The sequence below is a fragment of the Mirounga angustirostris genome, unplaced genomic scaffold, assembly GCF_029215605.1.
Source record: "Mirounga angustirostris isolate CCGP_5_RB_7025 unplaced genomic scaffold, mMirAng1.0.hap1 SCAF_4, whole genome shotgun sequence".
NCBI lineage: Eukaryota > Metazoa > Chordata > Mammalia > Carnivora > Phocidae > Mirounga > Mirounga angustirostris.
In genome coordinates this window covers 109,165,450-109,179,255 of record NW_026991712.1, presented here as the reverse complement: position 1 = coordinate 109,179,255, position 13,806 = coordinate 109,165,450, and the positions used below count along the sequence as shown (strand labels likewise).

Genomic DNA, 13,806 nt, shown 5'->3' with positions numbered 1-13,806 from the left:
CAACTACTCAAGTATAAACCGTACATAATAGGACCTATCTAAAAACCATATCATGTGGGAATTACCAGCTTAATTAAAAGATTGTACATTGCAATTATATACAGTATTGCCCTTTTTTTTAGTCTTAGTTATTTCAAATATTTCCTTTGGACTTCTTTATTTAGCTGAAATGCAGCAATTAATAGTAAATCAGTTCAACAACATTTTGGATTAGATAAACTTTAGGTGGCATCTGTATACATATTTACATTATACATCTTCATCTTTCTTAAAATGTAAGTGGAAGCTTACAATTAGCTGTGATAGTAGATGATAATAACTAACATTTATTGAGTGCTTAAAATACGCCAGATACTTTACTAGTAAGCTCTTTGCAGTGGGATATATCATTATTCCCATTTTACAAATGATAAAATAGAGGTTACAAAGAGTTCAAGGGACTTGCTTAATATCTCACATCTTGTAAGTGAGAGTAGGGTTTTGAAACCAAGCATTTTGAGTCCAGAGCCTGTGTTCTTACTATCAAAACTTATTAGCAATCACTAATTCCAAGGCTGGAGTTGGTACAGTGTGTTAAGAAGTTGTAACATTTGACATCCTTAAAGCTTCTAAACTTGAAGTAAAATTAAAATCTTGTAAAACCACCTATCCCCGTTAAAGGCTTTTCAGAGACTAATTAATAAAGATTTCCCCAGTATTATGTATATCTACAAACATCGACCCACCAAACACATCTGAAAGGGCCTTTGATTATCTCAAAACTGAGATAATCCTGCGTAAGGTGACACCAAGAGACAGAAAACATTCATTTGGCCTCTGCTTGAATATTCTCATCACAGGATGTATACCACCTTAAAAGGCGGTTAATTCCATTTCCAAGCAACTATATGCATTCAAAAAGCCTTAATTGCTGAATTAGCATGAAATGTTAAATTAACTGAACCTGGGCATGCATTCTGACTCCTGTTAGTCACAGCTTTTTAGTTTACTCACTTAGCCCAGAGTTTATTCTACCTCACCTAAATGATTACACAATAAAGTACTCTAGTGAAGGCCATGACATAGAAAATCTGCTGTTTCTAATTTCATACATTATCTACTTATCACCCATTTATTTATACGAAGGAGAATGTCTATGTTAATAGCCGCAACTCTGGAGGCAGATTTCATGGGTTTGAATCCCACTTTTACTACCTACTACATGTGTGGTCTTGGGCATATTATTTGACTCTCCTTCGCTTCAGTTTCCTTGTCTCCAAAAAGCAGAAAACCATCGAAGTAACTCATAGGTTGCTTTTTTGAGTTATAAGCTTAATAAAAGTGAATGACTTAGAACAGTGCCATTGGACTATAGTAAATATTATGCAAGTATAAGCAATTATTGTCTATCAGTTTCTCTGTCTGTCCATCCAGCCATCCAATTAGAATCTCCAACCTGTCCTTCCCCAGTCTTCTATAAAAGGATTTAAAGTAACCATTTATACTTCAGCAGGTGAGGGGGAAAGGAAAGGGGAAAAAAAACAATACTAAGTAATTATCAGAATAGTGGTAGCAGTGTAGTTTCTAAAATTCTGAATCACTTTATAAAAACTCTCAGAAAAACTAAGGTAGCAAAACCACAAACCTTTGTACAGTATATACAACGAAATCAGATACAAAGTTCTCCTCTTCTCCCTTTCTTACTTCTCCCTTCCTTCCTGATCAATGTAATTTTAAAGTCATTGGGTGGGAGAGCAAGGTAGCTGACCAAGAGGATATAGGAGGAGCCTTGAGAGCCCAGCGTGGGGTATCAGAGCCCGAGAACAATAAGATGGATGTCCATGGCGGGGGGGGGGGGCTGCTGTAGTATATCAGAGCCCAAGTGGGAAGGAAGGCTTCCATGGGAGGTGGGAGCTGGCAAAAAGAATCAGAGCCCCAGAGGGTCAGGAGGGTGTTCCCTTGGTGGGACACAAAAGGTACACTTCTTGAATTTTCTCTTACTTTCGTCTGTTAAAAGAATATAAAATGTCCAATGTTGACTCTCTACATAGTAACACTGTCATCTAGCCTCAACTATCCCAAACTGGAGACACAAGTTCGGGATCTTAAACCACTCTGAATTGGATTTGGCAAAGGTTAACCCTGAACGGGCTTGGGTCTCACTGGACACTAAGTCAGTGACTATCTCTTGTCCTCAAGGACGCGTCCACCTTTCCTGATCGCATTCTGTCCTGCTAACTGTCACTCTGCAGGGACTTATACCCACCTGCTACTACACATTTCTGTAATACACCTATCTGCTTTCTACGTCAGCGTACTTGAGATCTCCTCACTCTAACATCAACTTAATTTCACAACACGCTGCTAGCCCAGATTCATGTTAAAAAATGGTAAGAATCTGGCTTTTAAGTGGTTTGTTTGGACCCTCTGCTAGGAATAGTGTGGTCACTTGGTTTTGATACCTGTCTTTCCCCTGGACCTTCCTTGTGTCATCCTACCAATCACGGTCAGACCTTTGGCAATCCCTCATCAGATCCTTGACTTAAAACCTTCTACTTTGTATGTCAATTACCTCAAGTTCATTAGTGCCAAATAAAGTGCCACTCTTCTCATTTATTCTGTAATTGCTTCCTTTTTGTTTGTCACATGTCACTACACCAGCTCTGTACCCCTATTTTACTTCAACAAATATTTGACAGATACCCACTGATAAGCAAAGCCCTGTGCTTGGATTTGGAGATTAAGCAGTAAACCAGTCAGGAGTCTGTACCCCCAAGGAGACTGCATTGTAATAAGCAGGACAGACGTTAAAGAGCTAATGACACCATTGCTGATTACTTAATTAAATGCCACAAAGGAAAAGCACAGGCAGAGGTACACCTAGATTCTGGGGAGCCTAAAGCTTAAACAAATTGGGGAACCTTTTTTAAGAAAAAAATTAATTAAAATTACAAATACGAAATTTAGGTACAGGGGCTTGGAAGTGACTTGGGCAAGTAAGGGGCCTGAAGCTTATGTTTCATTAGTTTTAATGGTAAGTTGGCTTCTGAGGACAGGAGCTTAGAAGGAGCAAGACAGAGGGTTTAACCTACTGGTCAGGGCACTCAGAGGTGAGAAAGAGAGAACATTCTGTGAGCAAGAAAGAATATTCCAGGCCAAGGGAAGAGCAAAGGCTCTCAGCTGGAAGCATGTCAGAGGAGTAAAAGAAGGCCAGTGGGTGTGGAACGTGGACAACAAACTGAGGATAACACTGGGGAGACAAGCAGGGGCCAGACTATGTAGCACGTCCAGGTCAAGTCAAGGAGTTTGCATCTTGAGAAAGATAGTGGGAAGACTTTGGATGGATTGAGGGCAAGAAGATGAGTGGCGCTATCTCAGATAAACTGGGATTGGGGTGGCAGAGATGCCTATGGAGCCACACTCAATTTATACGCTGCTTTGAATCTGATGGCCTTACTTGCCACTCAAGCTTTTGCCACTCACTTAAAAAGGGACTGCAGGCCCTATTGCCGTTCTCACAACTCCCGGCATGGCCAGCTCTCACAGCTCCCTCGGCACGAAAGCGGCGCTTTGCCTCAGCCGTCCGTGCCCGTCCCAGCAGCATCTCCAGGAATGCCAGTGCCCAGCCAGGCCCGACCAGGGGGCTCGGACTTTTCCCTCCAGTTCTGGGTTTAGATCTCACAACATCTCACAAGAAACACCACACAAGAAACATTTCACAACATGGTGTGGCATGTGACTTCCTTAGCGGCGGCCCGAAAGGGGCAGGATACACAATCCCCCAGAAGGGCCGAGGAAAGGAAAGCCCTGGGGTGTGAAATTTGACCAGTCCAAGCAAGTAGACAGAAAGGAAGTAGTAGGTACATCTCTCACCCTTCTTCTCCTCTAAGCTGTTGGGAGGCAGGACGATTTCACGTGGCGTTCTCTGTCCCGCGTGACTGAGCCATCAGCTCCATTTCCTTGGGAAGTGGGAGCCAGCTCTGCCATGCACCACACAGGCTCTGCTTTCCCTTCTTCCTATCCCATTTCCCTTTTCTCCCCACTCATACTGCTCTGGGGTTGTAGCCTTCAGTCAAGCATCTTCACGTGAACTTTGATGTGAGCTCTGTTTTCTAAGCTAATGCACATTGAGAAAGAAATGGATCCAAGATCTATTAAAATGAGATCAAGATCTATGTAAGACCTGATATCGTGAGTTTTCAGTATGGTTCAGTTTGGTGTCTTTCTGATCTTTCTGAATGGTATCTTTCTGATACAGCTGAGGCTATGTCTTATTCACCTTTGTTTTGGCTGGCAAGAGACCATGCACACAGTAGGTGCTTCACAGATCTTCCTTTGCATGGAATTGGAATAGGTCATCTGTGACCCAGAAAAGGAGGAAAGCCTGTGATCAGATACCGAAAACCTGAGCAGACCCTAACAATGCTACTGATTTGACACCAAGCTGTGAAAACTTTTCCAGAGGTCACTTCTTTTTCCTGGTGTTCAAAAAACAACAAATTCAAACCAAGTTGAAGAATACATAAAAGATGACATTAAAAGTGTGGTCATTCTTGGGTTAGAGTGAAAAGGAACCCTTGGTTCAGTATGGTTCTATTTCTAGAAGAACACAAAACTTTCTTAAAAATATGCACATGATAAAGAAGATACACTGGATATATATTAAAAAAAAGCATTCAGTTGAATTTACCATATTTTAAGAATGTACCTAGGTTCTATTTTTTTTTAACCACCTACATGGTCTTAAATGTTTGTTTAGAATAGGAAAATAGAGTGGTAGCCTCTGGTGAAACAAATAAACAAATAATAATGATCGTTCCTTGCACAAACTTTCATTCTGACACAGAGTTTCTCCGTCTTTACTTTTTCAGGTTCTGGTACGGATTTGGATCTGTCCTGCTGTAACACATGTGTCGTTTCTGTTTTCAGATCTAATAGTAAAGAGCTCATAACAGACTTCCTCAGTTCCCTATTGTGTAATTCAAAAATTAATCTACTATAAGGAGAGGAACTTCATGAATTTAAAGTATATTCATCACCACATTAAGTCATTTGTTGAACTTAAAACTGGTGCTAGAACAGCTGGTGCGATATCTTTGATTTCTTACCGCCCATTATCACCACCCCCAAAGAAATGTACATTGTAAGTGGTACAGTAACTTTGGCTCAAATACTTTTTTGTTTTTGTTGGTTTGTTTTAATGTGGGCTCTTCCAATGTAAAAAAAAAAAAAAAAAAAAAGTCTGTTTTAATCTGTTTTGAAGCATGCATTCATAAAGACAAAACCAACTACTGATTCTATAAAGCATTATGGGGTTCCTACCAGAGGAGCTATGAGGAATCATGCTACCTAATGTTGCCCTCCAGGGGATGTGGAGGCCTGGGGAGAGCTTCTTCAGGTGATACGCCCAGGGACAGTTCATATTTTAAGATTATAGGGAAGATTTTTTTTTAATTGACACCATCTATAGGTTGACCTTCTTGATATGTAGATTGCTTTCCTGTGGAAAGATTCTACAGACTGGTTTGACTGAAAGGAAAGCATAACTTCTCCTTTTTAAAATATTTTTCCTTCTTTTTCTCCTCCTTTCTTTTGTTTTTGTTGTTCTTTTTCTTTCTTTTTTTTTGCTATGCGTACTTAGAAAATGATATTAAATAAAACTGAAATTAAAGAAACTAGATATAGAATGTGAGAAATGTAAAAAGCACCTTTAAGTTGGTTAGTATGTTACTAATTAAAGGTTTTGAAAGTAAAATTTGCTTATTTAAAAGTTGATGCTCATCACTGAAGAAAATATTTAAAGTATCTTATTCTACAGAAAGACAGAGGCAAGCAGCATGATAACGCCATTCATCATAGTCAGCTTAGAATGGGCAAAGCTCATGCCAAGCATAGGTTCTGTAGAAAATTTCATGGTCAATTAGGTAAATTCATGTATAAAGTGGCCTCAGCATCAAAGATCATGAAGCCAATTACTGATCATGTTTAATTTCACCCCCTTAAGTCCCAGAAGTCATTTTTCCCCCTCACAGTATTAAGATATCCAAATAAAATGTACAATTTTTGAACACCATAAAAGGTTTCATAGTATTTTATAATGTAGAGTCATTAGTATATAAGTATTGTTAGATGTAGTCTTCTACATTTCTGAGCGGTTTTCAAAAAACCTCAGCTAAAGCTGTCTAGAATATTTTTCATGACAGCATGATGGATATAAATGTACAATTTTAGGTATGTATTTTTCCATTTGAAATACAAATTTGAGGCACATGGTTAGTTGTTTGCATTTGTGCAAGATTCAATTTATATTGTAGAAAACCTGCTGACTAGTGTTCCATTCAGGAGCATTCTGTCTTACCATTTTATGCATGTCTGTATTCAAACTAGAATAGTATTAAATGAACCTTTTATATTTTAAATATTCAAGAGTTTTATATTCAAAATTTCTTCTCGCTGTCAAACTAGTTTGCCTAAAGGCAAGGTAAGATCCTGTTACACTCTCAAAGGTAGAATTAAATTTTATCATGGCATCCATCATAATATACAATTTGCTTAATATGCAAATAAAGAGTATATGGATTCAAAGAATAAAGGATTTTTAGGTAGTGTGTGAAATCCAAGGGACCACTTTTATAGAATAGATTCCTTTTATATTTACATTTCCATCATTTTAATGAAAACACAGGGTAAACAAATTATAATAGAAATGTTTTAAGTTACCATTTTCCATTCAATTTTACTTCTACTGGGCTATTTTTCATGGCAGCTTTTTATTTAAAACTAATAAAAATGGAAGAGAAGAAATAAAATAAATATATACTAAAGAAATCATTACCTCAGCCATTTTGGAAAGTTCCATCCAGTCATTTTTGCTATAACTGCACATGATGCTAGCAATCACAATCTTCAAAAGGAAAAAAAGGAAAGAATGTCAGTTCAAATGGTTGTACACAAGTGTGTTTTGCACACAAGGGTATATTAATATTTACACATATATGTTTATAATGGTAAAGCATATCATAAAAATTAGTTTTTGATCTGTTGAAAGACAAATTATTTAAAAACAGCAGTGTATTATGGTGAGGCAAAGGATGAGATTCAGGGCTTCAGACTTAGGTTAGAGACTTTCTCATTTACTACCTTTGAATTCTTATGTAAGTTACTTAACTTCTCTGATCCTAAGCATTCTCATTTTTAAAATGGAGATAATGATACTGACTTTGCCAACCTCAGAAAGTGATAGTGGGAATCACATAAATTTGTGTATGTGAAAGGGTTGTCTAAATTATACAATGACATGGAAATCTTCATTAATATAATTACTGGTATAGCTGAAAGTTAAAGGATATGGAAAAGAAATAAATTAGTGTCTTCTTCAGTCATATCTTATTACAAGGATAATAATACCTTACATATTCATAGTGCATTATAGTTTTAAACTTTGTTAAATGTTGATTATTTAACCATAGTCTTATAGTAAGCCTATAATAGAGGCTATACAGAGTAGTAGTTACTTCTACCTGCTCTGAAGCCGGAATGTCCAGATTAGAACCCTGACTCTGTCACTTACTGTGTAGGCAAATCATTTAGTTTCTTCATTGGTTAAATATGGATAATTGTACTACCTACCCAGAAAAGTGGTAACAGAAATTGCTAAAAACTTATATAGCCCTCATGATGTGCTAGGTACTGTTTTAATGGTTTTTACTTCACTCACTTAATCATTCCCAACATTATTCTTCCCATTTTACAGATGAAGGTGCTGAGGCACTGAGATGTAAAAGTCACATAGCTAATAAGAAGCAGAGGCAGGACTCAGACCTAGGCAGTTTGACCGGGAGTCTGTGCTTTTAACCACTAGATTTTGCTGGCCCAAAATAAGTATTCAATACACATCAGTAACTTTTTATCATTAACATTTAAAGACTGAGATTGAGACGCAAAGAGTTTGTGCCAAGCCTAAAGTCACAGATTCTAGTGGAAGAGTCCACTCAAAGTCCTTATGCTCTTACCACTGCAGCTTTTTTTATATATGTCTAGAAAACAAAACAAAGATATGTTGCAAAAGTCGGATGAATGCTTTCGACATTGAGAGAAACAGAAAATAAGTTGTGACCATATTGGAGAGAGTTCTGAAAACCATGAAGACAACAAGCCTGTCTGTAACGTTGAGTTAATTTTTTCTCTCCTGAGAGATTATCATCTCCATGGGAGCTGGGACTACTCTGCATCATTCAGCATTTTATCTACAATAACCAGCATGGTGTTTGGCACACAATAAGACTGAGTGAATAAGTGAACGAGGTCACCAAAGATTTAGGGGAGTTGCCTTATCAGCTCATCCTTTTAAAAGTAAGCAGAAATGAATATCATGAGTCAGAGAAGGGAAAAAAACAACTGATGAAAACTGTTGGCAAATAATTACTATGAGTCAAAGTAAAGAGTGAGCAGGGCTAATGCGGGTGTTGGTTTGGTGACGGAAAAAGGGTCAGATGTTAAAATACACAGGACTTATGTCCTAAAAGGAGCAATTGAGAAAGACGAATCAAAAGACTTGAGAGTCTGCATCTGAGGGACTGAGAGAAATCTCAGAACATTAGTCAGACAAAGGTGGGACAATGATGAGAAATAAGAAGCCAGGTTCAGATAGACTCCTCTTTAGAGAGAGGAACAAAGGGGAGAAAGTAAATGATGAACAAAGGAGGACACTTGAGAATGCCTAATTATTTGGGGACGAGTTCAGGATTCAACATTTGTGTCCAGCGAGGATGCAGCTTTTAAGAATTTGGAGAAAAATGTAATAATGATCCATGGCCTTTTCTCTAGTGTCTAAAAGAAGGGGGGGGGGGGAGTCAAATTCCATGCTTGCCCATTTGCAAACTAAAAAAGGGTCACCAGGATAAATTATGAACCTTCAGCTAAGAAATAATCTTTCTGCCCTTTCCACATCATCTGAGATCTCAGGGATATCCTGCCCCGCTCCCCAGTTTGAAACGGACCACTGAGGAATACCACAGGGTACACCAGATCTTCTAGGACCAAACTAATACCTCCTGGTGAATATCCCTTGCATGAAAAAATAAGGGACTCCAATTGAGAGGAAAATCAACTGGGGGCAGGTGGGACAGATTCCTATTGTTCTCAGTGGCTTCAAGGTCAGTAAAAACAAAACAAACAAATTTTAAAAACAAAACAGTTAATACAGGCACCTGGATGGCTCAGTGAGTTAAGCATCTGCCTTCAGCTCAGGTCAAGATCCCAGGGTCCTGGAATCAAGTCCCACATCTGGCTCCTTGCTCAGTGGGGAGCCTATTTCTCCCTCTGCTTCTCCCTCTGCTGCTCCCCTCTGCTTGTGCTCTCTCTCTCTCTCTGTCAAATAAATAAAAATCTTAAAACAAAAAAACCCCAAAACTAAAAAACCGTAAATACGAAGATTTAGGAAATGGGTGGAGCCCCTAGGCTTGTTGCTCAAACATTAAAGGCAAGGTTAGATCCAAAGATTCAAAATGAAAAAAATGATTTTAGCTTTAGATACCAGTTCTTCTATGGTTAAAGTGACAAACAATAGACCAAGGTTTTTAGGGAGTTTTATTACTTAAATCAAGATAAGACAAAAAACAAAAACAAAAACCAAACATGCCTCCAATTATGACAAAGTAATCCCCAAGTTCACATTCCCATACAAATATGAAGTGGGTGCCAAATCAGCACAACATTCTCCTCTCCAGTGCCTCTCTTTGGCTGCATGGGGGACAACAGGGAAGATCCTTCTAGTGGGCAGGACCCAGCTAGGCAGATAGGCTGATCAAAGAAATCCACTGCCATGGAGGTAATGTTTACTAGCACTGACAACAGGATATGATATACGCTCTCAACTAGTGTCTAACCTGGTTCCACTTTACCAAATGGCCATTTTAATTTTGATAAAGCTGTTATTGCTTGAAATACATATTGATTGTGCCAGGGTTGGTTAAAGTCATCATTTGCCCTACAAGTCCTGAGGATCATGAGAAGCCACATTTGGGCTTGACGGAGAGAAATAAATATTACCTAGAGAATTGTCCTGAACATCAAGAGTGCTGGTGCAACCAAATGCCTTGGAATGCAGTGACTGAGAATGATTTTGGGTGGGCTGTCATTGAAGAGGGGTGATCACACGTGGGAAAGAAACATTATGTTAATAGGCAGAGGTAGGTTTTATTTGTGTGCTCTGAGCAGCCAAGCACTAGCCTGTTCTTTCCTCATCTGTAACAGACTCTACATTCTTGCCCCAAAAACTGACAAAGTATCTCCAACAGGGCTAATCATTGTGATCAGCTATTCTGCTCTCACCAAAGTCCTGCACTGGAGCTGGGAAGATAAATGATTTTTTCTCTCATTGGTTCCTAAACTGGAATGGTGTTCAGAGCAACTGGCGACCACGGACTGACCCTTCACCTCACCCATCCTGCCACCTCCACCCAAAGCTAGTTGCACTAGGGAAAAATAAAGCAGACACAGGAAGGTAGAGAATGCGTGATGGGAAGAGATCCATGCTACTGCCACTTTCAAGCCAGGTGTACCACTAATGTATCTGTATGTGTAAACTAACACCACTTTTGGCTCAAGAAAATTCAAGTTATATTCTGGTTTCTTTCACTTAGCATCTTGACAACTATTACAGGCAAAACTAAAATTGGCACTTTTGAAATAACTTCCTAAGCAATTTTTTTTTTAAAGATTTTATTTATTTATTTGACAGAGAGAGAGATAGCGAGAGCAGGAACACAAGCAGGGGGAGTGGGAGAGCGAGAAGCAGGCTTCCTGCTGAGCAGGGAGCCCGATGTGGGACTCGATCCCAGGACCCTGGGATCATGACCTGAGCCGAAGGCAGACGCTTAACGACTGAGCCACCCAGGCGCCCCTAAGCAATTTTTTTGACAGTCAAGTAAATTTAAGGGGAAAAATAACTTTATACCTTATTTTTAAAATGCCAAATTGTCTTCATAGTTTAAATATCCTTAATCTAAAACCAAGGGATGTTTTGGGAAAATATGTGGTGACATTCTATTTCAGTGGAATAAAGATGACCCCCCCATCATTTTATTCTTTATTAAAAGATATTAGGATTTTTCAAAGGGTCAGGCTGAAAGATATTAACACTAAAAGGACACTGGGCATGACTTAATCTTTCTTTGATGATTAGAAAGCCCTTCAGTGTTTTACTGTGCTTGGTTTTTAGTCAAGCAAGAGAGAATAAGTTTTCTTTTTCCTCTGAAAAAAGAGAATTGATGGTTATTTTATATTGTGAAACATCATGCAATATTGCCAGAAATACATATCAAACGAAACTTTTTTTAAAATTAGAGTAACTTTTGCCAATTTTTCACTTAAATTACACCATTTTTGTGCTCCATTTTTTAAAAGATTTGTTTACTTATTTTAGAGAGAGAGGGAGCACAAGTGGGAGGGCCAGAGGGAGAGGTAGAGAGAATCTCAAGCCGATTCTGTGTTGAGCATGGAGCCCAACTCAGGGCTCCATCTCATGACCCTGAGATCTGCCCTGAGCTGGAACCAAGAGGTGGACACTCAACCAACTGCACCACCCAGGTGCCCCAGTGCTCCATTTTTTATAACTCATATTTTAAAACATTATTGGAAGAGTTCATATGTAAAAGCCAAATGCTATGTAGTGTTTGAACTACATCCTACATTTTATGATATACAGTCTAGTGGGAGATTCAAACAATGTCAGTCGGTCAATTAATAAGGAAAGTGAGCATGTACTGTGAGGTAGACACCAAATGACATACAAAAGAGTTTAAGACATGGACTTAGAGTCTTTTCTATTGAACATTCAACCAGTATTTCTTGTACTATGTACCCATAACTATTCTAACTCAAAAGTGATAAAACAGAAAAAGTCCCTGCCTTCCTGAAGCTTACATTTTAGGGAGGGAAAATAATCATAACAAGTTTTTAAAAAAGCATTATTAGGAATCTTCCCAGGTCAAGATTATTGTTAGGAAGGCATTATAGAGGACATCACGAGGGTACGTAGTGCCATATCAGACAATGGTCAGTAAAGGGCTCTGCAAGTTGACATATGGAAGATAAGAAGGCATCTTACACTGAAGAATGGGATGGGGAATTGGGTGACAACTGGCATTCTAAGTAGAGGAAAGTACATGTACACAAGACACCGAAGTGGGAATGAGCATGGCATATTTAAGAAAAATCGAAGGCCACATGGATGGAGTTTCATGCTAGGGCAAGAAGAATATAAGAGAAAATGAGAAAAGCAGGCAGTAGCCAAATCTCTGGGAGCTGAACCCTGTGGGAGTTTGGGTTTTATTATAGGAGCAATGGAGGACAGTGAAAGGTTTAAAGGAGAGTGATAAAATAATCTGATCTACATTTGCAAAAGATGCTTTTCACTAAATTAGAGGGAATGGAGTGAAGGTGTTTTAGGATGAAAACTTGTCCCTACAAGTTAGGTTGAAATAATGTGCCTTGCATAATATCCATGGAGATGCAGAGAGGTGGACAGTTCTGAGCTGGAACCAATAAGACTGGTCAGTGGTTAGATTCAGAAGATGAGAGAAAAGGAGAGATTAAGGATAACCCCTAGATTACTGGCTTGAACTACTGAGTAGAATGTAGACACTTTACTGAGATGGAACAAGGCCTGGGAAAATAACTAGTGGGGGATTATTAAGAGGTTCAGTTTTAATATTTTACACATAAAATGTCTAGTAAGCATCTCATTAGTGAGGACATAAATTGTATCACTGTATTCATAAATCTAGAATTCACTAAAGAGGGAAGGGATGAAGGTGTCCATTTTAGAAAATTCAACATATAACAGTATTTAAAGCTACCTGGTTAGGTGACTTCAAAGGGAAGAGAATGAAACAGATAAAAAGAGGGCCCGGGATGCCTCCTGAGAATGTGATGTCACAAATGCCAAGAGGCGGAAGTGTTCCAAAAAGTAAAGAGCAACCCACTCTGGTGAATACTTCTGAGAGTTTGCATAAGAGAACAGAGAATTGTCCATGCAGTTTGGCAATACAGAAACCATTGGTAACCTTTGCAAGAAGGGTTTCAGTGAAGCAAAGGGAACAGCAGTCAGACTGGAATAGTCTGAGTGAACAGAATATGAAGTGGAGAGAAGTGATACACACATCTCTCCCAAGATTTTGGTAGGCTAGTCAAAAGATAAATGGGGCAGTAGATGAAGAGTTATGGGAAGTTTAGTGAGAGATGGTTTTTTTAATAGGCCATATTTGAGTATGTTTTTATGCTTGTGGGAATGATCTGGAAAAGAGGAAGAACCTGTTGAGAAGGTGAGAGGTGATGATGAATCCATTGCATAAGTAGAGGAAGTAACCTCTGATAAGAGCAGAGGCACTGTTTCCAGTTTGATGGAGTGGAAGAGAAAAGTAGAGACAAAAAAATAGGTATGGATACACTTGAGTTTCTAGATTTGGTATGGAAAAGGTGAAATTATCCTTCCTGGTGTTTACATTTTCTTAAGTAGTAGATGAGGTCTCTTGACAGGAAAGAGAATGGGGGATAGAGATTTAAAAATATGGGGGAGAGATGGGAGTACTTGAGCTGTCATCCAAGAAAATGGGAAAGCAAGTTTACCAAGAGCTCATGGTTAAGATTCCTATGCCATGAAGGCACATGTACTTAATCAGGATTGGCAATGTTTCTGGAAAGGGAGATTAATTAGTAAAAGCAAAAGGATAATATGATTTAGAACACTGGAACACAGATCAGAGCCCCTGTTTTACAGAATGTTTTATAATTGAGACCCATCTTATCAAGACTGGTTTTTAGGGG

General features: G+C 38.7%; 1 protein-coding gene across 1 annotated transcript in view; it reads right to left on the bottom strand.

The window, feature by feature from the left end:
• Window positions 1–13,806, bottom strand: part of DPYD (dihydropyrimidine dehydrogenase) — an 800,443-nt gene that overhangs the window by 269,921 nt on the left and 516,716 nt on the right. The window contains exon 15 of the mRNA XM_045897134.3: window positions 6,815–6,883. Coding sequence (XP_045753090.1) covers window positions 6,815–6,883 — 69 coding nt within the window. The remainder of the gene's footprint in view (window positions 1–6,814; window positions 6,884–13,806) is intronic.